We start from the raw sequence: 25,821 nt of genomic DNA, 5'->3' as shown, positions 1-25,821 counted from the left end.
AAGACAATTTGTTCCCTCTGTCATCAGTTTTCATGGCTCTTTGCCTCCACCTTGTGGACAAAAATACAATGACCAGCAACATCAAAACAAGGTTTGGTAATGATTCCAAGTGCTTCAACGGTGCTGAGGGGAAAATATATATTTCTAAACACAATTGTGTTATGCAGTCAAATACAAAATGCAAAGACAAAGAAAACATTTATTTTTTCTTCTTTATTTACAAATTCTGCAGTTGAATCAGTTTTGCACACAGATTCAAATTCACATGGAAGGGGGCAAAGTCTTTCAATCTATATTATTACATTAAATTGTGGGCACAGCAAACAGATGAAGCTCTTCACAAGATTGATTGGAGAACATTTTTAGAGGTCAGTTTCTACTTGGAATTGAACTGAAAAATAAATAATACATTTGAAACTGATGGCAGCCTTTTCCGTTGATCAGAAGGGCATCACAAATGACATCATTGTTCAAGCTTAAAGACAGCAAGGTATCCATGTACAGAATACAGTCTGAGCCATCAGATGAGGGACACGTACACTGTCATTGTGGAACACCAATATCTGCCATCACCTCCTGAGTTAAGTGACACTCCATCCTTGGTATTCAAGATTAACCCGTAACTTAAAAAGCACAGAGCATCATATTTGTCTACTCAGACTAGCAATGGTTAATAAGGACAAACATCTATACTGAGATCAATTGTCTGAATGAATGTAATAGCAGTGCTTAGAATAATGAGTGTTGAGCCACTGTTGTTTTATTACCATTTACAGTATATTTCTACTTGTTTCATATTTGTAGCTGTCACTTGTCCCAATAACCGTCACCTATATCAGAAGACCTATTTCAATTAAAACCTCCCATTTCTCTTTTGCAGAAAAGCAATAATATCAGCAAAATGGTATGTATGGTCAGTGTATGCACATGTTCCCAGTTCTATCTGCTATAGAAATGTTGAGGGCTACTGTGTTTCTACTTATCCTACACCCTAAGCCACATTTACTTAGAGTGAAGTAAAACAATCTTTTATGTTTAGTACATGTCCATGTGATAATCATCTTGAATGGAAAGCTTTCAAATTTCACAAATCAGAGATTATGCAGAAGGCACTTCAAAACTCTGAAGAGCTCTCTGAGGACTGAGCTCTCAAACAATATTCTGTACCGTTTTAGTTAAATAACAATTACACATTATTATCAGATATTTTCATTGACCGGTAAAACTATCAACTTACATTACGGCGATCACAGTATTTCAGGATATAAAGACATTCAAGCAACTGGTTTTGGCAAAATTCCTTCAAAACAATTTAATTTACACCAAACCAGGAGAACAAAGTGGACTAGTTCTTGTATAAACAGTTTGTGTTCCCCCACCTACATACAGGTCAATGTGAAGAGAGACCAATGGGCTGGGAGGTCATGAGATTCCATGATCCCTGTTTTTTAGTGTCAAACCCAAAGCGTGGAAACAAACAGGTATAGTAAAACGACACCACAGAAATGACAGGCATGATTAACTAGTAGGGCCTGTTGTCCGTCCTCCCATCCATCCCAGAATTGTGACAAAAGTGGTGGTGGTGTTGCGGTGGCTGAACTAAAGACGTCCTAAAACAGTGATGAGGGTGCAGAAGGTGGTAGTGGGCTGAGAGCAGAGTACACAGGGCAGTAGAGAACCACTTCAGAGATGCAGCAAGGAGGACTCACACACAAGCAGCGAAGGCTGGGACAGGGGCTTCACTCTCAGCTCCTCCGGGACTTACGGTGCTCTATTAACCACTGCAGAGTGATATCTGAAGATGAGGGAGGGAGAAAGCAGACATTCTCACATTATAGCCGAGGGTTTGCTTATTGTTACACATGCAGGTACCGTTTCCCACCTGGCAGTCATGAGTGCTTTGCCTGACAGCTGAGGTGGACCAATCAGTGGACACCCCTCCTAATTGCACCACCTGTTCCTTTTTCCATTACCCAATTGCATCACACATCCCTGGTTTAAAAACCCAGTCAGTTGGTTCTCCCAGAGAGACTCTTTTGATTTACTCCACATGGACATAGACAGGTACTTTGTTCATTCATACATCACTTAGTTTAACACATACAGTGGATATAAAAAAAGTCTACACACCCCTGTTAAAATGGCAGGTTTTTGTGACGAATGAGACAAAGATAAATCATATTAGAACTTTTTTTCACTTTTAATGTGACCTATAATGTGAACAATTCAGTTAAATAACAAACTGAAATCTTCGAGGGGGAAAATGAAAAATAAATACCTTACAATAACCTGGTTGCATAAGTGTGCACACCCTCTTATAACTGTGGATATGGCTGTGTTCAGAATTAACCAATCACATTCAAACTCATGTTAAATAGAAGTCATTACACACCTGCCATCATTTAATGTGACTCTGATTAATCACAAATGAAGTTCAGCTGTTCTAGTAGGATTTTCCTGACATGTTCTTAGTGGCATCTCAGAGCCAAAGCCATGAGGGATCTCGTTGTTGAAAGATATCAGTCAGGAGAAGGGTACAAAGGAAATTTCAAGGCATTAGATATACCATGGAACACAGTGAAGACAGTCATCATCAAGTGGAGAAAATATGGCACAACAGAGACATTAACAAGAACTGGACGTCACTCCAAAATTGATGAAAAAAACGAGAGGAAAACTGGTCAGGAAGGCTTCCAAGAGGCCTACAGCAACATTAAAGGAACTGCAGGAGTACTGTCTGTGTGCTACATGTAACAACAATCACCCGTATTCTTCATATTAATGGGCTATGGGGTAGGGTGGCAAGACGGAAGCCTTTTCTTACAAAGAAAAACATCCAAGCCCAGCTGAAGTTTGCAAAAACAAACATCAAATCTCCCAAAAGCATGTGGGAAAATGTGTTATGGGCTGATGAGACCAAGGTTGAAAATTTTGGCCATAATTCCAAAAGGTATGTTTGGTGCAAAAACAACACTGCACATCACCCAAAGAACACCATACCCACAGTGAAGCATGGTGGCAGCATCATGCTTTGGAGTGGTTTTACTTCAACTGGAACCAGGGCCTTAGTCAGGGTGGAGGGATTAATGAATAGTTCCAAATACCAGGCAATTTTGGCACAAAACCTTCAGGCCTCCATTAGAAAGCTGAAGATGAAGAGGAAGTTCACCTTTCAGCACGACAATGACCCAAAGCACACATCCAAATACACAAAAGCAGAGCTTCACCAGAAGAAGATTAACGTTTTGGAATGTCCCAGCCAGAGCCCAGACCTGAATCCAATTGAACATCTGTGATCTGAAGAGGGCTGTGCACAAGAGATTGTCCTTGCAATCTGACAGATTTGGAGCACTTTTGCAAAGAAGAATGGGCAAATATTGCCATGTCAAGATGTTTTTATACTAATAGACTACTACCTAAAAAGACTGCTGTAATAAAATCAAAAGGTGCTTCAACAAAGTATTAGTTTAAGGGTGTGCACACTTATGCAACCAGGTTATTGTGAGTTTATTATTTCAGTTTGTTATTCAATTGAATTGTTCACGTTATAGGTCACATTAAAGGTTGAAAAACTTCTGACATGATTTATCTTTGTTTCATTCTTTTACATCACAAGAACGTGGCATTTTATGTGTAGACTTTTTTTTATATCCACTGTACGTCTCACTTTGTCCTGTTTCATGTATGTATTGCTGTGGTGTTTTGTTTGGTGTTGTCTAGTCAATTGTTTGCTGTGTATTCCCTGTTCAACATGTGTTTTGTTTGTCCCTGGGAAAAGGGGTTTTATAGCAAGTCGCCCTTGGGTATACACAACCCGTAGGAAAACTTTGTCTAAAAACACTAGAACTGAGCGGACCAGCCACTGTATTTTTGTATTGGTTAGTAGTCAGCTAAATGGTTCTTGAGGCAGGCAAGTTCAGTTTAGGGGTGTTTGGTCTATATTATTTCATTTCTTGGGTCCAGCTCATCTGCTTTTCCCTAACCCTTTTACTGTATGTTTGACAGTAGCTTGGGTTGTCTGTCATTTGTTCTCACTGTTCCTGCACACTACACCACTTTGCATGAGTAATATGTTACGGGTGTCTGTACCATACACCCAAGACCGCTAGAGCCACAGGGTCCATAACACTTATATTGAAATTATAAAAATTCTATGCAAAATCAACAATAAAGTGGACAGAGAAAAAAGACAGCAGAAACACTTCATCTGTAGAGAATGGGGCTGTTGACACATTCACTTAGTCTAGCACTCACCTATGTTGTCCTTCTCTTTGCAGGAAACGGAGTAACAGCAGATTTCTCTGTCCTGTATGGCCGACAAATTCCTGCAGAGAGTTAAATCGGTAAGTACCTTGTTTTCTTCTACTTCTGCTAGGGGTTCTTTTTTAAATGAATGACCTCCTGATTGCATAACATTTCATTCAGAAAGGTAAATTAAGTTAAATAGCAAGTAGCAGGCTACAGTACACATGGTGGTCAGTGTGGTACTCCTATAGATGTCATTGGAGTCATGGCTATTCCATTACCCCAGGAAGATTCAGAAAGCTGGTAAAATCCAGTTGTTAGCAACATACAAATGAAAGACCGATGCATAACATGTCTATCCTAATCATTTTGACCCATTGCCAAATTGATCATCAGGGGAAGAGGGTTTTCAAAGAAAAAATACTTCTCAGTATGTAAACCCCTAGATTTAAGGAACAGGGAAAAAATTAGCATCTTACAACTTTTCAATAAGTTGCTTCTCGTCAAGCGCACATTGAAGGTCTCTCTTGTTGCCAAGCACCAGGACCTGAGGAAAGACAACAGACAAGGGGTCATGTGTGTGAGGAGACAGAGCTTTTTTTAACCGAGCCATTCCCGCTAAGATGCATTTCCCTGGTACATTACACCTTCTGGACACATCATGTATAAGATGTGTATTTCTATTGTGCTATTGCTATTACAGAACCTTCTCTGTTCTGTTGGAGGACAATATGAACACTTCTGGCATTCTATCAGAGAAGTTGGCTTAACAAACGGGTCTTCTGCATTGGTGAGCTGATGGACTGGGAACTAAAATAAAATCTAAATGAAGGCTGGTTTACCAATGAGCAATGCCCCAGCCTTGGTGACTTATACTGTTAGTGGTCATGATTTCTAATGAAGGATAACCCTGCCATCTGACTGGAGTCATTGGACCATCCTGGGGAATATATGGCCCGGGTCAGGTTCCACCACAATGGGCTGAATATCATGTATTAAGAAACCATACAAGATTGCACAAGTGACAGGAACTGTCCAGATAGCGGGTCTGATCGTATTAGATTTGACTGAAGAATTGACTTACAGGGATGCCTTGTAACTGAGGCTTGTCTAACAGATTGTGAAGCTCATTCCTGGAGGCTTCTACCTTTTCACGGTCTGCTGCATCCACCATGTAACTGGAAACAAGGAAAAGACAAAGCTCAGATTACTTTTTACTCCTTCAGTCTTTTGTAATAGTTGTCTATGAGGCCCTGAATTCTTACAGGTGGTATAGCTGCCCATTCGTCTTGGCAAAATGCCTCCAGGTCATGCGCAGCTTTCATGCAGAATAAATTGCAAATTGTCAGCCAGTATTTTCTAATAACATGCTGAATTCATCTTGCCATCAATTTTCACAAGATTCCCTGTGCCTTTAGAGCTCACACCCCCCCAAAACATCAGCGAGACATCACCATTCTTCACAGTGGGAATGTTATTCTGTTCACCATAGGTCTTGTTGACCCCTCTCCAAACATAGCGCTTATGGTTGTGACCATAAAGCTCTATTTTGGGCTTGTCACTCCAAATTACTGTGTGCCAGTAGCCAGTAGTAGTAGGAGGCGTGTCAAGGTGCTGTCGGGTATATTGTAACTGGGTTTTTTGTGGCATTCGTGCAGTAAAGGCTTCTTTCTGGCAACTCGACCATGCAGCTCATTGAAGTATCGTCGCATTGTGCTCCTTAAAACAACCACACCTTTTTCCAGAGCAGCCTGTATTTCTCCTGAGGTTATCTGTGGATTTTTCTTTATATCCCAAACTATTGTTCTTGTTTTGGGTGAAATCTTTCTTGGTCTACCTGACATTGGCTTGGTATCAAGAGATCCCTGAATTTCCCACTTTTTAATAAGTGACTGAACAGTACTGACTGGCATTTGCAATGCTTTGGATATCTTTTTATATCCTTTTCCATCTTTATAAAGTTCAATTACCTTGTTACGCAGGTCTTTTGACAGTTCTTTTATGCTCCCCATCGCTCAGAATCTAGCCCGCTCAGTGCATCCCTTTGAGAACTAACAAACTCATTGACTATACACAGACACTAATTGAAATATAAAAAGCCTTGGTTGTGGGAAATTCACCTTTAATTGCTATTCTCACCTGTGTGTGTCACCTTGTGTGTTTATAACAAGGCCAAACATTCAAGGGTATGTAAACTTTTGATCAGAGCCATTTGGGTGATTTCTGTTATCATTATGATTTCAAAAGGAGCCAAACAACTGTGATAATAAATGGCTTAATATGATCACTATCCTTAAATATAGTTTTTTTTGCATGATATTTTTGTTTAACTGGAACCAAGGCCTTAGTCAGGGTGGAGGGAATTATGAACAGTTCCAAATATCAGGCAATTTTGGCACAAAACCAGGCATCCGTTACGACCCAAAGCACACATCCAAATCCACAAAAGCATGGATTCACCAGAAGAAGATTAACGTTTTGGAATGGCCCAGCCAGAGCCCAGACCTGAATCCAATTGAACATCTGTGGGGTGATCTGAAGAGGGCTGTGCACATGAGATGTCCTCGCAAAAAGGGAATGGTTTTGCAGGTGGTGGCCACAAACAAATGCTTTCTCTTTATCCTTCCTGACTGATTCTTCTCCAGTTTCGCGTTTTGCTAGTGTCCTTGTCACTACTGGTAGCATGAGGTGGTACCTGCAGCACATTCAAAATGCACAAATCCTCTTATGCCACTCACCGTTTTAATAGTTAATTGGTCATTCGTGAATGAACTAAGACAGTTTAACTAATGTTTCTTACACAAGTTTACCACAAATAGCGGCTATGTATTGCATCTGGCATTGGCCGTTTTAACAGTGTATTAGCCATTGATAAGCTTTACCGGTATATACTAACTTACTGGAATAGTCATAAGAATTTAGCAATTGTTAGCGTGTCTGCCAAAGCTATTTCATTTCATGGCATGGGAATGTATTTTTTTCTTTCATAGCAAAACATACTTTTTTCTTTCATTTGTGAATGACATTTATACAATATTTATCAATAAAGGCGACGATAATTCAGTTTTATCAAGTGAAAAGACGAAAGAATTGTGGAATCTACCAGAAATAATTAGTAAATGTTGTTGCTCTCAATAGATTCAAACTTAGGTCTTCCACATGAGAGACACTGTCTTTAACCACTACGCCACGGCATTACATGTTTCAGCAGTCGCTAGACTCCAGGATTGTGTTAAACTGACTAACGTTTCTTATTAAGTTTACCTCCACCATAGCGTCTATGAACTGTATTGCTTTTACCACTGGCCATTTTAACAGCTTATTAGGAATAATCCTAAGAATTTAGCAATTGCTAGCGAGACTGAAGATGAACTATTCCATGCCAGAAACAGTCACAATATAACCGTATACAGTTTCAATTAAGGCTTATTATAACATAACTATGTTGTTAAGCCAGCAAATGTGTTTGCCTATCCTGACCCAAAACGCATTCACTGATGCGTACTTTGAAAATCCACCAGAAACAATCGCAATATAACTGTAAACTGTTTTATTTCAGGCTTACCATTACTAACGGTTTTAGCCAGCGAAGTTTTCGACTATACGGAATAATTAATAATGTGTACTATGCTTCGCCTGCGAGGAGATACAAACTCAGGACCTATAGTTCACAATTCCGCTTCTCTTTCCACTACGCTATTTAACAAGGGGCACGCGCGCACACACTCACTCAGACATTCGCTCTTCTTAGCTGGTTCCACATACCCGCTCCGGCAAAAATGATAGCCCATATTTTGAGTCTCTACAAATCTGAAATGTTATGTAATCAATAAGTGTTTTTTCCTACTCCACTGGATACTGAATTTGGGTGTTATTTTTTTTGAGGACCTTCTCATGTATAGATACAAGACAAACTTCCTCTCTCATTCTGGAATATATAGAGGACTGTCTCAAGTATAGAAACAAGACTAAGTTCCTCTCTCGTTTTTAGTTCTACAAAAAAAGTGTGTTTAAGGTGGTTTCCTTGGAACTAAATGTGAAAGCCATTTATTGACCACTTTCTGGGGAGGTCACCAGTATTTATCCCAGAGTTTCACATAATACACAAACCTATTATCCTGTGTTGGTATCTAAGTCCATAGTCCAGGCTTGTTGTGTCGGTGCTTGGTTGAAAATGGGTCCAGAACTGGAACACGCTATTCTAAATATTCAAATATTTGTGTAATCCGATATTTAAACATGTGACAGAGAACAAGTAAATTACGCTTTTTTTACCTTTTGTTTTTCTATGTGCACACATTTAATGTTATTTTTCAACCAAGCTCATGCCATTGTCATATAGGACCCAAAGTGCCTATATTGCCAGACCACTTCACTTGATTAAATATATATGTTTTGCCATTCATCTACACACCATAATGACAAATCATAAATATGGCTTAAGAAATTTGTGCAAACGTGTGCATACCTGCAGTATACCTCAAAATAATTTCAGTGTAGAACGTAGCAGTGACAAGCTTAACTCTGATTAAGGGTTAATTTACTTACACAATGGCGTTGACTCCTCGACAGTACCTCTCCCACATGCTCCTGAAGCGAGGCTGTCCACCAATGTCCCAGATCTGCAGAGTAGAGAATAGAGAGTGAGTTAGAATGGACACACGGCTTGCGTGCTATATCGTATACACCTTATCCAGGGATATTTACAATGTTTATGGGACAGTACCATAATACCATGAATTATGTAAATATTAGACTTTTTTATAACTGTAATATTTGTAGCTGCTTTTTTAAAAGCAAATAAAGTTAATTAAATATTTACATTTATGGTCTAATAGGGTGTTGCCACTTTGTAGCTTGTTAACTAGAAGTTTTACTTGGCTTTAAAGTAGCCTGTGTTCATCTGGCGGAATTATATAATTATTGGCATCAATTCAGTGGCCTTTTGTTTTACCAACTCCATCGTATTGGAAAATATAGAGAATATTTATTAGTTTTCACACAAGGTTCAACCGAGTCATGGACCCATACCCCACATGAGTTTGGGGCAAGTGGATGCAATGATGGGTGCTAATGTTACAATCCAAGCAGACTGGCTTGCTCAGAAGAACCACAAAACAACACAGTCATCTATATCAGAAGCACCCAAGTTGGCAAGATGCCTTAAACGCTAGGCCACCCCAACCCTAAACCTTACAGAAACAGTAGTAACCAAACAACTGATGTGTGCACATTTGAAATTAAGGCGTACTATACAAGAGTGTAGTTTAACCCCTCCCTAACCACACACATGCCATTATTTTTCTGCTTCAAATATTGTCCAATGAACAACACAGGAAAGGCAGGCAGTATCAGTCAAACATGAACAAAATGATCCTGCCACATGGACAGGTTTTTTCACTGTGATGTAGCCCTGCTCAACTGGCCTTCTGTCCCACAGAGAATAATAACACCAACCTAATCAAGCTACCTGTAGACAGCTGCACTATACTCCACTCTGCTCATCTTCTTGACAAAACTGACACTGTACGTGTACAGCAATCGTTCTCACAGAACAGCGAATGTCTCTTGCCAACTGGTTAGAGAAGCGGACCTGCAAACTGTAGGTCCCGCGTTCGAATCTCCTCACAGTCAAAACAAAATACACAAATCCATTAGGATTTTTTCCGTATAGACAAAACCTTTGCTGGCTATAACCTTATATATAAGCCTAAACTAAAACAGTTTATGGTTATATTGCGACTATTTCTTGTGGATATTCAAAGTATGCATTCATGCATGCTTTCTGGGTCAGGATAGACAAAAACATAGCTGGCTCCAACCTTCAGTAGTTACGTTATAGTAAGCCTTAACTAAAACTGTTTACGGTTATACAGTATTGCAAAAATTTCTGGTGGATTCCATGTTTCTCTCGTCTTTTCACTTAAAAAAGTGAAAAAGTCTGTTATAGTCACATTTATTTATAGTTAATGTATCAATGTCATTCACGAATGAAAGAAAAACATACGTTGTTGTGCCATGAAATGGCTTTGGCAGTGTAAATTGCCAAAGCCATTGCTTAAATCTTATGACTATTCCAAGCAGTAAGTTAGTAGATACTGTTAAGCCTATTACTGGCTAATAAACTGTTAAAACGCCATACAGTTCATAGACTCTATTTGTGGTGGAGGTAACTTAAGAAACATTAGTCAGTTTAACACAATCCTTAATGGTGTCTAGCGACTGGCCAAATTTTTTGTGCCGTAGTGGTTAACGACCGTGCCTCAGGGAGAAACCCAGGTTCCAATCCAGTGATGGCAACCACATCTACTCATTTTAATTGTGGGCCGGCTGAACGGGGCTTGCCTGCCTCGTTTTGAACTCATCTTTTTAGTGACTCGGGACTCTGTCCTTTTTTTTCTAGTGACTTGTTCAGTTGTATCGTTCATTAGAACGTTGGACAGCGGATTGCTACAACATGATCACTTGGTTCACACCCGTTCCTCCAGCTCAGTTGTCCGATCAACTTCTATGTGCATTCGCAGAGAGAAATAGATCCAGGCAGGAACATAATAAAGACATGTTCATAACTGATAATTGAACGCAATCTTCCCATCACTACTTGCCTGGTTCCTTTTCTGATGTTATACACCAAACACACATTTGTAAACAATGTTTTCAACCTTAGTGTAGATTTGTTTAAATTTTGTTTATAAATATTGTCTAAAATAAGCAACACCACTCCGCAAATGTGTAGATATACTGAGTTAATAAAGGTGATTCTGATATCCACATCCCTTTCTGAATACATGGAGAGTGGCGCTGAACTGTAAGCTGAATTCACTGTGGCCTTACCTTAATTGTCACGTTGCCTTTGGTAACCTTCCGCATGTTGAAACCGACAGTGGGAATCATATCTTCACTGAATTGACCAGACTGTAAGAAACAAATCAAAGTCAAATGAGACTCAGTGCAACAAGATACTTGGCGTTGTGGACATGAAGCCATACAGAAACACTTGGTTAAACATAAACCAAGTTTGGAAAGAGGTTTGTGGAACCTCTTTTGCCAGGCTTGACCCTTGAGCTGAGCAAGGACCCGAGTCTGAGGGAGTCGCTAGAGTTCAATAAAGCCAGGAACACACTGATTACCCACTCCTCGGGTGAAGCTTTGCTCATGGTGACAAACTGTGGAGGATTCAGTTCACCACAAAAATAGTGTGGCTTCTGGTCAATAACACTCATTCATGGCACATTGGGTGTAGGAGCAGGTTTGTATAAGAACAAACTAGTAGAACAAAAGTCCAATGATAGTACATATTCTACAGATGGCCTTTATACTGCTGGCCATCATATGGGTAAGAGTGCAGCTTTGTTCTGCTGCAGACTACATTTTCACATCATCTGACCACAACTAAGTGAAAAAGTGCTGCATAATTATGAAATTAAGGATTGGGAAGCAAACTACAGTCTGTTTTAGCTTGCCATGTTTCCAAATCCTCTACTCTGAACACAGTAGCCATTAGCAATGGTAAATAGGCCCGTCTCCCATGATTGATGTTGGTACATTGAGTTCTGCAGACAGCAGAATTCTGATTGCTTATAACAATTTAGCAAGCCACGACACTTCCAGCTGTCAACGCTGTATGCTTTGCTCCTGTATAACTTCAATTGGCAATAGTTAGTTTGTTCATTTCTAAACCATGTTGAACAAGTAAGCCCATTTGGTAAGCTGTTTCATTCAATAGATATGGTAGTCATGGGATATTGCACTTTCAGAACATAGAGACTAGCGTTTGGCGAATTCGCAAATCTGGATTTTTACAGACACTACTTGGTTTGAGTAACCAGATACCTCCTTCAGAGTACATCATGACAGCATCATATGACAGACAATGGGTTAGATAGGAAAGACAGGAAAGCTTATCAAGACGTACTGTGTGTTCTGAAAGTTCTACTTTAATGTTGTTTTGATAAGTAAATGCATACAATTCAAAACTAGTTGCACTGCAGCCTGGACAAGTCCTGGTCCCTTTTAGCCAACTTATAGCCAGCTAACTAAATCACATCAAACAAAAACCTGGAATAGCAGTGACCACAATGCCACGGGAGGAGGGTTTGATCAGGGACAAAAGCAGAAAAACTCTGCAGATACATTTCTGAATCTGGTCAGAGGGTGAAGCACTCCCCAGCACCCCATAGTTGCATTTCTTTGTTTTAACTTTTCTATCGGCATTTACTTAGATGTTGCCTTGTTCTGGCTCAGAATTATTTTGTCATGTTCTGATTCAGGGACAAATAGACCAGGTTGCATCTGCTTTATCTGAACTACTCTGCCTGTGTAGTAGCACTTTGATCTCTCTTCAACAGTGGCGTCTTCCGGAGTCATGCATCAGTTGACTGCAGTCCTGGAACCTTAGGCTCATATAGCGGGCTGACCAAAATTGCAACTTTAATGAAGACCGTTGGGGAATAGTGTCTAATATGGGGTGACAAGAGAAGCGACCAGGAGGTTTACGGAATTAGATCCTGCATAGGTACTACTTAAACCCTGTAAGGCTGCACATAATGGGTCTAAGTAAGAATTACATATGCCAGAATGGTTGAAAAACAAAGAGGGACATATTTACACACGCTCTGGGACTACCTTCTAGTAAACACATTTTAGAAATGATGAGTCAATGGCTAGGTTCCGATATTCTGTTATCACCTAAACTTTGTCTACTGGGTGATAAGACAGAAATACTCCATGTTTCATATAGTGAATACTCTTTTATTGTGGAGGGCATTGTCACAGCAGTTAGAATAATCCAATGCAAATGGAAAAGTGCAACTGTTCCACAGCTAAGATATTGGATTACCTTAATGACAGCCACAGCATCATATGTTATGTTTGCTAGACTACAATGCAGCAAGGAATGAGTATCTGTATTTTTATTTTTGCTAATGTCTGTATGGGGCACAGTGGTTGATGTGGTCAGGATTACACTATGGGTAAACTGTATTTAACCTGTTAGTTGAAGGGTACAAAAAGTCAATTTCCGCCTAAAATGATGTACCCAAATCTAAATACTTGTAGCTAATGACCTGAATATAGTAGAAAGAAAATGTTGGTACCATTTGAAAGGAGACACTCTGTAGTTTGCAGGAATTATAAATTAATGCAGGAAAGTATAACACCATAGATGGCAGAAGAAAAAAACAACCAAAACATGGATTAGTAACCTGGAGGAACTTTCAACTTGATCTGATAGATGTCAGCATGATCTGGGTAAAGTTTCATGGCCATTTGATATGAAATTCAATGATCTACTTAGTCATTTGTAAAGCAAGCCCAAAGTGTCCTTTCCAGATTGGCCACTTTGTGCCAAATTGGACAATTTGGACACAATTTTCAAGTTCATACATACACAGAACATACAACAGTGAAAAGGGGATTAATATAACGGGTTACACACTCCCAGGAATGTTACACATGATGGAAAATTAGCTTTCCTTCATAAAGGTACTAACAGGAGGCGCCACAAGGTGACGGGTCCAATGATCTAACGTGTGGTGTTTGCATCATGTGGTGATCTAACATGTGGTTTTTGCATCATATTTGATCTAACATCATATGTGGTGTTTGCATATTATGTGGTGATCTACCATCATATGTGGTGTTTGTATCCCATGTTAGATCACCACATATGATGTTAGATCATATATGGTATCTATGCCTCCTTACACACATAGATAGTAAGCAAACAGTTGGCAAAAAAGAGTAAAGGGGAATAGGAAAAACAAGGGGGAGACTTATCAACTTCTGGGAAATCTCTGAAATGGCCAGTCAGATGATGGCGTCACAGTGGGGGTCAAGAGTCAGAGAGACCTTCTGAATCACTGTTGGTTATTCAGGGAAAGATATGGGGATGAATAGGCCATAAGAAACAGCCACAAAATGTCATAGCCAAATCACAGACAATTGGTTACATACACTCACCTAAAGGATTATTAGGAACACCATACTAATACTGTGTTTGACCCCCTTTCGCCTTCAGAACTGCCTTAATTCTACGTGGCATTGATTCAACAAGGTGCTGAAAGCATTCTTTAGAAATGTTGGCCCATATTGATAGGATGGCATCTTGCAGTTGATGGAGATTTGTGGGATGCACATCCAGGGCACGAAGCTCCCGTTCCACCACATCCCAAAGATGCTCTATTGGGTTGAGATCTGGTGACTGTGGGGGCCATTTCAGTACAGTGAACTCATTGTCATGTTCAAGAAACCAATTTGAAATGATTCGAGCTTTGTGACATGGTGCATAATCCTGCTGGAAGTAGCCATCAGAGGATGGGTACATGGTGGTCATAAAGGGATGGACATGGTCAGAAACAATGCTCAGGTAGGCACTAAGGAGCCTAAAGTGTGCCAAGAAAACATCCCCCACACCATTACACCACCACCACCAGCCTGCACAGTGGTAACAAGGCATGATGGATCCATGTTCTCATTCTGTTTACGCCAAATTCTGACTCTACCATCTGAATGTCTCAACAGAAATCGAGACTCATCAGACCAGGCAACATTCTTCCAATCTTCAACTGTCCAATTTTGGTGAGCTCGTGCAAATTGTAGCCTCTTATTCCTATTTGTAGTGGAGATGAGTGGTACCCGGTCGGGTCTTCTGCTGTTGTAACCTATCCGCCTCAAGGTTGTGCGTGTTGTGGCTTCACAAATGCTTTGCTGCATACCTCGGTTGTAACGAGTGGTTATTTCAGTCAAAGTTGCTCTTCTATCAGCTTGAATCAGTCGGCCCATTCTCCTCTGACCTCTAGCATCAACAAGGCTTTTTCGCCCACAGAACTGCCGCATACTGGATGTTTTTCCCTTTCCACACCATTCTTTGTAAACCCTAGAAATGGTTGTGCGTGAAAATCCCAGTAACTGAGCAGATTGTGAAATACTCAGACCGGCCCATCTGGCACCAACAACCATGCCACGCTCAAAATTGCTTAAATCACCTTTCTTTCCCATTCTGACATTCAGTTTGGAGTTCAGGAGATTGTCTTGACCAGGACCACACCCCTAAATGCATTAAAGCAACTGCCATGTGATTGGTTGATTAGATAATTGCATTAATGAGAAATTGAACAGGTGTTCCCTAATAATCCTTTAGGTGAGTGTAAGTTATATAAGAATGAATGTGTTTTATTATAGGTCTTTAAAACAAAGAAAATGATTGGGGTGATTTTGTAGGGAACTTCCATCTTCATGGACATTTTTAATTTAAAAATGAAACTGAATGCGTCTTTTTACCTTTTGACTTATTTTGGGTAGTTTAATTTATTATATTAATGAATACTGTTTAATTCACCATGGTTCTATTGTATTCATGTAATTCTCTATCAATTCAGGCTAAAGTCAATGATCTAACACAGACCTGGGCAAACTACGGCCCGCGGGCCACATCCGGCCCTTTGCACGTCCCTGTCCGGCCCGCGTGAGGCCAATCATAAATTATAGGGATGCACCGAAAATTCGGCCACCGAATAAATTACACAATCTTCTCTTTCGGTGTTTCGGTTTTTGGTTCTCGGCCTTTGGAAATTTTATTTAGAAAAGCGTTAGGTTTGTATTACTTACTTATGGACGTATGGAGGTATATGCGTCCGTGAGCTGAGAGTGAAGGTGAACAGTGACAAGTGACGCTAGCCAGGTTACCCTCAAGATGTCGGCTCAAGCTAAGAAAAGAAAAGTTGATAACGAATGCCGTGTTTTCAACAAGACATGGCCTGCCAAGTATTTTGTTACAGAAATTAAAGGTAAAGCCGTTTGCTTAATCTGTGGTACACAGGTCGCTGTGTTAAAGGATTATAATTTGAATCGCCACTACAAGACCAAGCATGAGGATAAATACAGAAATCTGTCTGATGAAGAGCGCGTGTTGGAGTCTGATGCGTTGCTAGCAAAACTGCAAACCCAACAAGGACTTTTTACGAAACTTCACACCACAAGAGATGCAGCCGTCAGGACAAGGTATGTCATTTCTCACAAAATCGCCAGAAAAAGTAATGCGTTTTCTGATGGAGAGTTTATTAAGGAGTGCTCATTGGACTCTGTTGCGTTGTTGTGCCCAGAGAAAAAGGGCGCATTTGAGAACGTGTCACTCTCCCGACGCACTGTAACAAGGCGGGTTGAGGACATCGCTGGAAGCTTGGAGCATCAGCTGAAGAACAGAGCGGCTTTGACTATTGTCTCTGGCTTTGGATGAGAGCTGCGATGTACGTGATACCGCCCAGCTACTCATCTTCTTAGGTGGGATAACTGCAGACTTTCAAATCACAGAGGAGTATTGCATTGTATTATAAATCAGGAAATGTTATGCAAGAGAGTGTTAAATATGAACCATGTTGTTGATGCTGTAACTAAAACAGTTAACCTCATACGAGCAAGAGCATTAAATCACAGACCATTTGTTGCATTTTTGGAGGAAAATGAGATTGAACATGGTGACATAATTTATCACTGCACTGTCAGGTGGCTCAGCCTTGGCAAAGTACTGAAAGGTGTCTGGGACCTGAGAGACCAGATTCAGGATTTCTATGTTAAGAAAGGACATAACATCCCAGAGCTTTCAGATAAAGACTGGGTGGCAGACCTCGGATTCACTGTAGATGTGACTACACTAATGAACGAACTAAATGTCAAACTGCAGTGCAAGGGCCTTTTTGTGCATGAGATGTATAGTGCAGTGAAGGCTTTCATGAGAAAGTTGCAGCTTATCTCAAGCCAAGTGAAGGACAACATTCTGACCCACTTGCCCAACACTAAAGGAAGCCAAAAGATCAGCCAATCTCAACCACAAGTACTCAACCATGTTAGAAGCACTGTATGCAGAGTTTGAGGTGATTTCAAAACTCTTGAGAGTGAAATACATATGGTTTCTTCTCCCTTCAACTGCAGTGTGGATACTGCACCAAGTGATGTTCAGATGGAACTCATTGACCTACAGTCTGACAGACATCTGGCAGAGCACTTCAGGTCAGTCTCACTGCTGGACTTTTACTCCTCCCTCAAAGAGAACTTTCCACACCTGAGGAGGTATGCTCAGAGGATTCTAGTCCTCTTTGGATCTACCTATGTACGTGAACAGACATTCTCAGTGATGAAGTTCAACAAATCCAAACACAGATCCTCTATCACTGATGACCACCTCTCAGCTGTCCTTCGCATAGCCACCTCAGACATTCAGCCAGATTTAAGTGCCCTTGAGGTGGAAAACAGTTATTGCTGTATTTCTATAAACTTGTTAAGTTGTTTTTCATTGTTTGTGGAGATTAACAAGTTTAAAAAAATTGCACTGATTCAGTAATTGCTTTTGTTTTCTTTTTTGACCTATACACCACAATTTCACATTGCCTAATATAAATATTTACAGAATAGTTTTATTCTTCCGATTATCAGTACCAGCTATTCAAAATATATAATTTAGTGCATTTTACAATGGAAGAAAGTTGAGCAGAATTAAGTTCAAGTTATTGTTGGTGTGGCCCTCTGACACAATTCAGGTTTCTCATGTGGCCCCTTGTGAAAATTAATTGTCCACCCCTGATCTAACATGTTATGATATTAATAATGCATGTTGCTTACCCTAAAATAAAGAGGCTAATTTGTGAATGAAGAGTTGTGGTGTCTATAAGGGATCCAGGAGATTACAGGAGGCTTTATATCAGTACTCCAACCAGGTTAAAACAGAGCATTCTCTACAGAGGAAGTTTCATTATCACAATAGGGAATTAATGTGAATGACAAAGTCAAATAAAGAAATGTAACATTTTATTACATTACAAATTAAATTACACCTTTTTGAAAATAGAAACATCTCTTAATTTAAATCATTTGGAAAAATGAAAAAGAGCAGCTTTTGTAAACCTGAGTGGTTTACAAAAACAAGTGTTTATAAAACTAATAGTTTGTAATAATAAAAGCAAAACCTAACTAATAAATACCAATCAACACAGAACCATTGTATTTCACAAACTTATTTCACAAACGTATTATTATACACATTTAATACATTTACTTTAATAAATGATTTATAAAAATAAATTGCTGTTTTGCTAATGAGTACACAGTTATTTACAGAAAGTTTCAGCATTGCTTTCTTTGTTTTAAAGACCTATAAATAAAACACATTCATTCTTATATAACTTACACTCACCTAAAGGATTATTAGGAACACCTGTTCAATTTCTCATTAATGCAATTATCTAATCAACATGGCAGTTGCTTCAATGCATTTAGGGGTGCGGTCCTGGTCAAGACAATCTCCTGAACTCCAAACTGAATGTCAGAATGGGAAAGAAAGCTGATTTAAGCAATTTTGAGCGTGGCATGGTTGTTGGTGCCAGACGGGCCGCTCTGATTATTTCACAATCTGCTCAGTTACTGGGATTTTCACGCACAACCATTTCTAGGGTTTTCAAAGAATGGTGTGAAAAGGGAAAAACATCCAGTATGCAGCAGTCCTGTGGGCGAAAATGCCTTGTTGATGCTAGAGGTCAGAGGAGAATGGGCCGACTGATTCAAGCTGATAGAAGAGCAACTTTGACTGAAATAACCACTCGTTACAACAGAGGTATGCAGCAAAGCATTTGTGAAGCCACAACACGCACAACCTTGAGGCGGATAGGTTACAACAGCAGAAGACCCCACCGGGTACCACTCATCTCCACTACAAATAGGAATAAGAGGCTACAATTTGCACAAGCTCACCAAAACTGGACAGTTGAAGACTGGAAGAATGTTGCCTTGTCTGATGAGTCTCGATTTCTGTTGAGACATTCAGATGGTAGAGTCTGAATTTGGCATAAACAGAATGAGAACATGGATCCATCATGCCTTTTTACCACTGTGCAGGCTGGTGGTGGTGGTGTAATGGTGTGGGGGATGTTTTCTTGGCACACTTTAGGCCCCTTGGTGCCTACCTGAGCATTGTTTCTGACCATGTCCATCCCTTTATGACCACCATGTACCCATCCTCTGATGGCTACTTCCAGCAGGATTATGCACCATGTCACAAAGCTCAAATCATTTCAAATTGGTTTCTTGAACATGACAATGAGTTCCCTGTACTGAAATGGCCCCCACAGTCACCAGATCTCAACCCAATAGAGCATCTTTGGGATGTGGTGGAACGGGAGCTCCGTGCCCTGGATGTGCATCCCACAAATCTCCATCAACTGCAAGATGCCATCCTATCAATATGGGCCAACATTTCTAAAGAATGCTTTCAGCACCTTGTTGAATCAATGCCACGTAGAATTAAGGCAGTTCTGAAGGCGAAAGGGGGTCAAACACAGTATTAGTATGGTGTTCCTAATAATCCTTTAGGTGAGTGTATCTCTCGTGAGTTTAGCACTAACTATTTTACTTAATGATAAACCAAAAATATAGGGGCATTTAATTGCATTGTTTGCTTTTGTAACCAAATGCAAAATTTAAACAGAAAAGATAGCAGAGCTATATAGATATGAAACATTAATGCCATAGGATATCAGCCCTGGCATTCAGAGCTTTGACAATCAACCTGACAGTTTGTATCCTTCATTCTTCCACAGCCCCATCCTCAACAATAAAAATATGAAACTTATGAAAATTATTATATTTCAGAACAGGTTGTTAGGTAATAATATGTAACAGTAATAGTATAGCCATAGCAACAGTAGTAGAATAGAATGCGCAATTGGGCATAACTTACCAACTGTAAGATGCAGTCTGTGGCCAAAGCACTGCAATCTGGTCCACTTGTTCGGGGCGGCAACCTTCACCATGTTCACGGCATTGACTGTTATGCATCCGAAATAGATTTTTGCTTTGGAGGGCATTGAGATGCTTTGCACTCATCATACGAAGATTTGTGGTGCCGCCTTAAATGAGCAAACAAATTGGTCGTGTTGCCTCTTGTTGTGACAACAATTGCAAGGCACTCTCGACAAAGTACCTGTTTTTGGTCAACATCATCCTGTCTGTAGCCGAAATATTTCCATATAATTGACAATGCACTTCTTTTTGCAACCAAATTCTCAATTTCGGTCTTTTTGTCCTGTTCCTCGCTCATCATTTCGTCACGCGCAAGCAGAGCCTGCATGTCAACCACGTGCAGCAACGAACACCGTGTTTAAAATAATAATAATAATAAACTGTGTATCCAATAACCCATAAATCGGAGTAAATTACGTTATATCAGACAGATATAATGCTAGTTTAACATAAAAAAATATATATATTGTAGACATATGTTTACCTTATTAAATCGCACGTTCTGAGATGTGAATATTGCGGATGCATACATCGTAATATCGATGCTGAAACGATATATCGTGCAGCCCTACTGTGGTGTTTAAACGATGCTCAATTGGCACAAAGGGATCCAAAGTGTGCCAAGAATGCCACACCATTACACCACACCACACCACTCATGTTGTTTATGCCAAATTCTGACCCTGCCATCTGAATGTCTCAGCAGATAGACTCATCAGACCAGGCAACGTTTTTCCAATCTTCTATTGTCCAATTTTGGTGGGTCCGTGCAAATTGTAGCTTCAGTTTCCTGTTCTTAGCTGACATAAGTGGTGCATGGTGTGGTCTTCTGCTGCTGTAGCCCATCTGCTTTAAGGTTCGATGTAGTGTGCATTCAGAGATGCTCTTCTGCATACCTTGGTTGTAACAAGTGGTTATTTGAGTTACTGTTGTCTTTCTATCAGCTTGAACCAGTCTGGCCATTCTCCTCTGACCACTGCAATCAACAAGGCATTTTCGCCCAGAGAACTGCTGTTCACTGGACATATACTCTTATTCGGATCATTCTCTGTAAACCCTAGAGATGGTTGTGTTGGAAAATCCCAGTAGATCAGCACTTTCTGAAATACTCAAACCAGCCTGTCTGGTACGAACAACCATTCCACTTTCAAAGTCTCTTAAATCACCTTTCTTCCTCATTTTGATGCTTTGTTTGAACTTCAGAAGTTTAAACTGCAGATGGTTTGAACTGCAGATCGTCTTGACCATGTGTACATGCCTAAATGTACTCCGTTGCTGCCACGTATCTAATGAAGTGGGCAGTGAGTATGTATGTACAGTACTTGTACAACGATCTGCCATAACATTATGACCACCTGCCTAATATTGTGTAGGTCCCCTTTGGCTGCATGGACTCCATTAGACCTCTGAAGGTGTTCTGTGGTATCTGGCACCAAGACGTTACCAGCAGATCCTTTAAGTCCTGGAAGTTGCAAGGTGGGGCATCCATGGATCAGACCCGTTTGTCCAGCACATCCCACAGATGCTCGATTGGACTGAGATCTGGGGAATTTGGAGGCCAAGTCAACACCTTGAACTCATTGTTGTGTTCCTCAAACCATCCCTGAACCATTTTTGCTTTGTGGCAGGGTGCATTATCCTGCTGAAAGAGGCCAATGCCACCTGGGAATACCATTGCCATGAAAGGGTGCACATGGTCTGCAACAATGCTCAGGTAGGTGGTACGTGTCAAAGTAACATCCACACGAATGGCAGGACCCAAGGTTACCCAGCAGAACATTGCCCAAAGCATCACACAGCAAGCTGTGCACTGTGTTCTGACACCTTTCTGTCAATATCAATCATCATTAACCTTTTCAGCAATTTGACCTACAGTAACTCGTCTGTTGGATCGGACCACACAACCCTGTCGCCAGTTCATCGCTATTCCTTCATTGGACCTCTTTTGACAAGTACATACCACTGCAGACCGGGAACACCCCACAAGGGCTGCAGTTTTGGAGATGCTCTGACCCAGTCATCTAGACATCACAATCACTGAGATCTTTACACTTGCCCATTTTTCCTGCTCCTAATATATCCCACTCACTGACAGGTGCCATGATAACAAGATTATCAGTGTTATTCACTTCACCTGTCAGTGGTCATAATGTTATGGCTGATCGGTGTATGTATGTATGTATACAGTACTACCGGTCAAAGTTTTTCCAGTTTTTTGTGAAATTCACACAGTTCAATGTCTTAATGTACACTGATTGTTTTTGTTTTTTTAACAAAATTTGACTCATCCAAGTAGCAACCTTTTACAGACAACAATCTAACATACTTGTGGCATTCTTTACACAATGGAAATCAAATACTGTTTGCAAAGTTCTTCCCAACACTGTTGCAAAAGGTCCCACTAATGTGTTGCACTTGTTTGTTGCTTTGCTTTCACAGTGGGCCCAGTTCATCCAAAACCAGCTTGATGGAGTTTAAGTTTCGAGACTTTGCTGGCCATTCCATGAACTTAACTTCTTGTTCTTTTCTTCTAAGGTAGTTCTGACATGGCCTGGAGGAATGTTTTGGGTCATTATCTTGTTGTAGGATCAACCACTGACCAACTAGGCATACAGCAGAGGGTATTCAAAAAGTGCTGCAAAATGTTGTAGTAGCCAACTCTGGATCCAGCAAGAACCCCAGACCATATCATGCTTCCTCCACCATTTTTGACAGTTAGTGAAACACAATGAGGATCTATTCTTTCACCTACTCGACAGCATACAAAAACACTGTGATAAACTGAAGGTTTCCAAGTTTGATTAAGACATTCTTCCAGTCTTCAGCAGTCCGCTGGTGGTGACTCATGGCCCAGGAAAGCCTCATTTTCTTATTTTGCCATCTAAGCAATGGCTTTCTTACTGCCACTCAACCTGCCTAACCTGTAGCTTGAAGTTCTCAACACAGTTGAAACTGAGACTTGCTTACTTCGACCAGTGTTAAGCTCTTCTTGAAGCTGTTGTCCTCTAAGCCACCTGTCATGCAAGCTGTTAATTCTCAGAAATGTGTCTTCTGATTCTAACCTTTTCCTGTCAGAGTTAACTCCAGTTTCCAATTGTCTTCTGATGGTGTTGGAAGGTAGAGGAAAGATCTACACTTTTAAGGGTTATAATGGTCTGTCTGTAATTCTTTGTTAATTGCCATGTTCTCACCATTATGATAGCAATATACTACTTCCTGCAGTACAATACTGTCCAAACAATGCTGAAAGGGGTTATTAACAGTCTGTTTCAACGTTATTTTTATACACACAAAGGATATGTAAGTAATCAACAAAAGTTGGGACCCTTGTAGGAATTGTTGGTATCAACTTTCAAGGCATAATTTACTTCCATTGTTGCAAAACAGTAAGTTGTTAACCCATTACTTGTTCCCTGAAAAAAACTTTTTATAACTCTGAAATTATTATTTTTCAGGTTTTGATAACCTAAATGTTTTTTTTAACCTCTGGCAGTTTACTGCTTACGTTTATACCATTTCAGGATATTCACTGGACATGCACTGCTTAAATTTCAATAAAAAAATGGAATTATTATTACACACATATATAAAAAAATAAAGCTTTTACATTATATTACATTAAATTTACATTACATTCATTTTTTTTTTCTTGCAAAAATGAGAACTCAAAACATTTCATAACAATGTACATTTCAACATAGGTTAGTTGACCATAACCATGACTAGTGTCGGATTTGCGGCTGAGAATGCCTTTCAGATATATAGGAGTAGAAAAATGTTTTTGTGTTGTGAAAATTGGAGGGGAAACGTATTGGTAGTAAAACAGAAGAACATATAACGTCATTGGTTGACCAAGCCTGCTGTCTGATCCAGAAAACCTATAAATAGTAGCAATTACTGTGGCCTTATGCTTGATCACAATAGTGGTGCTACCCACCCATATGGTTGTCCTAGTTCAAAAGAGCTGGTGGACTATTGACCACAACATTGCAGAATTGCCATTTTGACTGATTTTCTGTGGCTTTGTAAAGTCTACAGCATGATGGGAGGCCTACATCTGTCACATTTTTTTCCTGACATCAAAAATGGCCTTTTCAAAACTGGGGCCATACTAGATTTTATAGTCTTGGGAGCTTGCTAGCTAGCTTATCTGTATTGCAAAACAACATCTTCTGGTGAAGGAAAATCACTATGAAATTGCTATAAATTCAAATTAGAGCTTACTTACAAACAGGAAATATAAATGGTCTGTTTCTATAAGTGAAATGCAGAAACGATTGAATGAGGAAAGTGGCAGGAGGAAATGATATTTTTTTTTAGATTAATACATTTCCCTTTTAAGACATCCCACTTGATACTGACTAAAACCCATTAACCAAATTACTATGCTTTCATCCAGGTCAGTGTTTCTCAACTTTGCTCCTGGACGCCCCCCTGCCCTGCATGTTTTAGATCTCACCCTGCCCAAACATACCTGATGTAGCTCATGAAGGATTTGATAATGAACTGATCATTTGAATCAGGTGTGACAGAGCAGGGCAGAGGGGCGCCCAGCAGCAGGGTTGAAAAAAACTGGTCCAGGTATATATGCATGCAGCAGCAGTAGTACTCCCAGAAGACGCTACCTTCATTAACAGATGTTAAGGCAGGCATTATTGAGAATGAAGATGCAAAAATCGGACACAGCCCAATTATTTTCATCTGGGTGCAACCACTAGACTGCTTGTCCCCGCCTCATGGAAGGGGGGAACCCAGAGCAAAATATTTTACTGGCGATTTCTTTCTGTTCAGAGTGGGGGCAAAGCAGAGCAGATCTGCATTCGGTTCGTTTTGTATGTTCTCGAACGTTCAGTTGTACGAAATGGTGCTGTACTGAACGTCCAATTGAAAACAAGAGCGATTGGGGTGTGGGTTAGTGAGTGCTGTAAGCATAGCCACTGTCCTTAAATACTTCTAGCCACACCCTGCCATACCCAAATCCTTTACACACAAATGTTAACACATTGTGTGTAAACCTGTCATTCAGTTCCAGCTACCACATGCACCATCCAGAAAATAATATTTAGTCTGTGGTAGCCCCTCCGCAGGGCGGGGGCAATACGCAATAAGAGTGATGAGGGCGGGTCTTCAGTTGGCCGTTTATATTCCTGCAGTCTTTTGCTAGGTTGTGGCGTCTCAAATGGTAACTAACTAGGTAGCTAACAAACAGCATAATCATCACCGTTATGTTTGGCTCGAGGCAAAATACATGTCATACATGCATGTTTTATTAATGAGGCAATTAACGTTAAATCCTTATACTTACTGCTATTACGTTGACGAACGTGGTTTTCCCTGAGTACTGAAGTCCAACTAATGTGAGCTCCATCTCTTCTTTCCAGAAGAGAGACCTAAACCAATCCAACAGCCTGTTAATCAGCGCCAACATTTTAAGGATAGGAACCAAACATAAAATTTGTAAGAAACTAGTAAGGTTTTTGTTGAGCTCTCGCAAACTACTGCTCTTTCTTGATCCAAGCAGCTGGTCCGTTCGGACAAGCCAAAGTAAGTACAAAAAGTCAGTCTGCAAGCCTACAGGAAGCAGGTTACGCACTGTCATATGACTGGCGTTTTTTTCATTTAGTCAAAGTTCATTCTGGGTCTTCTCCATGGTTGCCAGATTTGATTGAATATATTCTGAACAATCACAGCCCAAATCTCACAGACTTCACTAATAGACCGTCCCAATTTTTTTGCTATACGACTATATCTATAAATGATCTTACATAACTAATCTCCCCGCTGTACACG

The 25,821-nt window shown here is 40.2% G+C and overlaps 1 protein-coding gene across 2 annotated transcripts; it reads right to left on the bottom strand.

The window, feature by feature from the left end:
* Window positions 1-207: 207 nt before the first annotated feature.
* On the bottom strand, window positions 208-25,821 carry arl8bb (ADP-ribosylation factor-like 8Bb). Of its 2 annotated transcripts, XM_034287538.1 has the most exons (8): window positions 25,337-25,821; window positions 11,080-11,160; window positions 8,794-8,867; window positions 5,330-5,423; window positions 4,725-4,792; window positions 4,255-4,325; window positions 1,710-1,795; window positions 208-1,610 (listed from the first exon to the last, which is right to left on the bottom strand). In XM_034287538.1, the coding sequence occupies exons 1-7, from the start codon at window positions 25,628-25,630 to the stop codon at window positions 1,746-1,748; spliced, it is 732 nt and encodes a 243-aa protein (XP_034143429.1). In that variant the 5' UTR covers window positions 25,631-25,821; the 3' UTR covers window positions 208-1,610; window positions 1,710-1,745. The 2 variants fall into 2 exon arrangements, with proteins under 2 accessions (XP_034143429.1, XP_010880344.2); XM_010882042.3 differs by having other exon boundaries at window positions 208-1,795; window positions 25,337-25,818.

Source organism: Esox lucius, chromosome 17, assembly GCF_011004845.1.
Source record: "Esox lucius isolate fEsoLuc1 chromosome 17, fEsoLuc1.pri, whole genome shotgun sequence".
In the NCBI taxonomy this organism is placed as follows: domain Eukaryota; kingdom Metazoa; phylum Chordata; class Actinopteri; order Esociformes; family Esocidae; genus Esox; species Esox lucius.
Note: the sequence above shows the minus strand (reverse complement) of the source record. Positions and strands in the feature narration are given on the sequence as shown.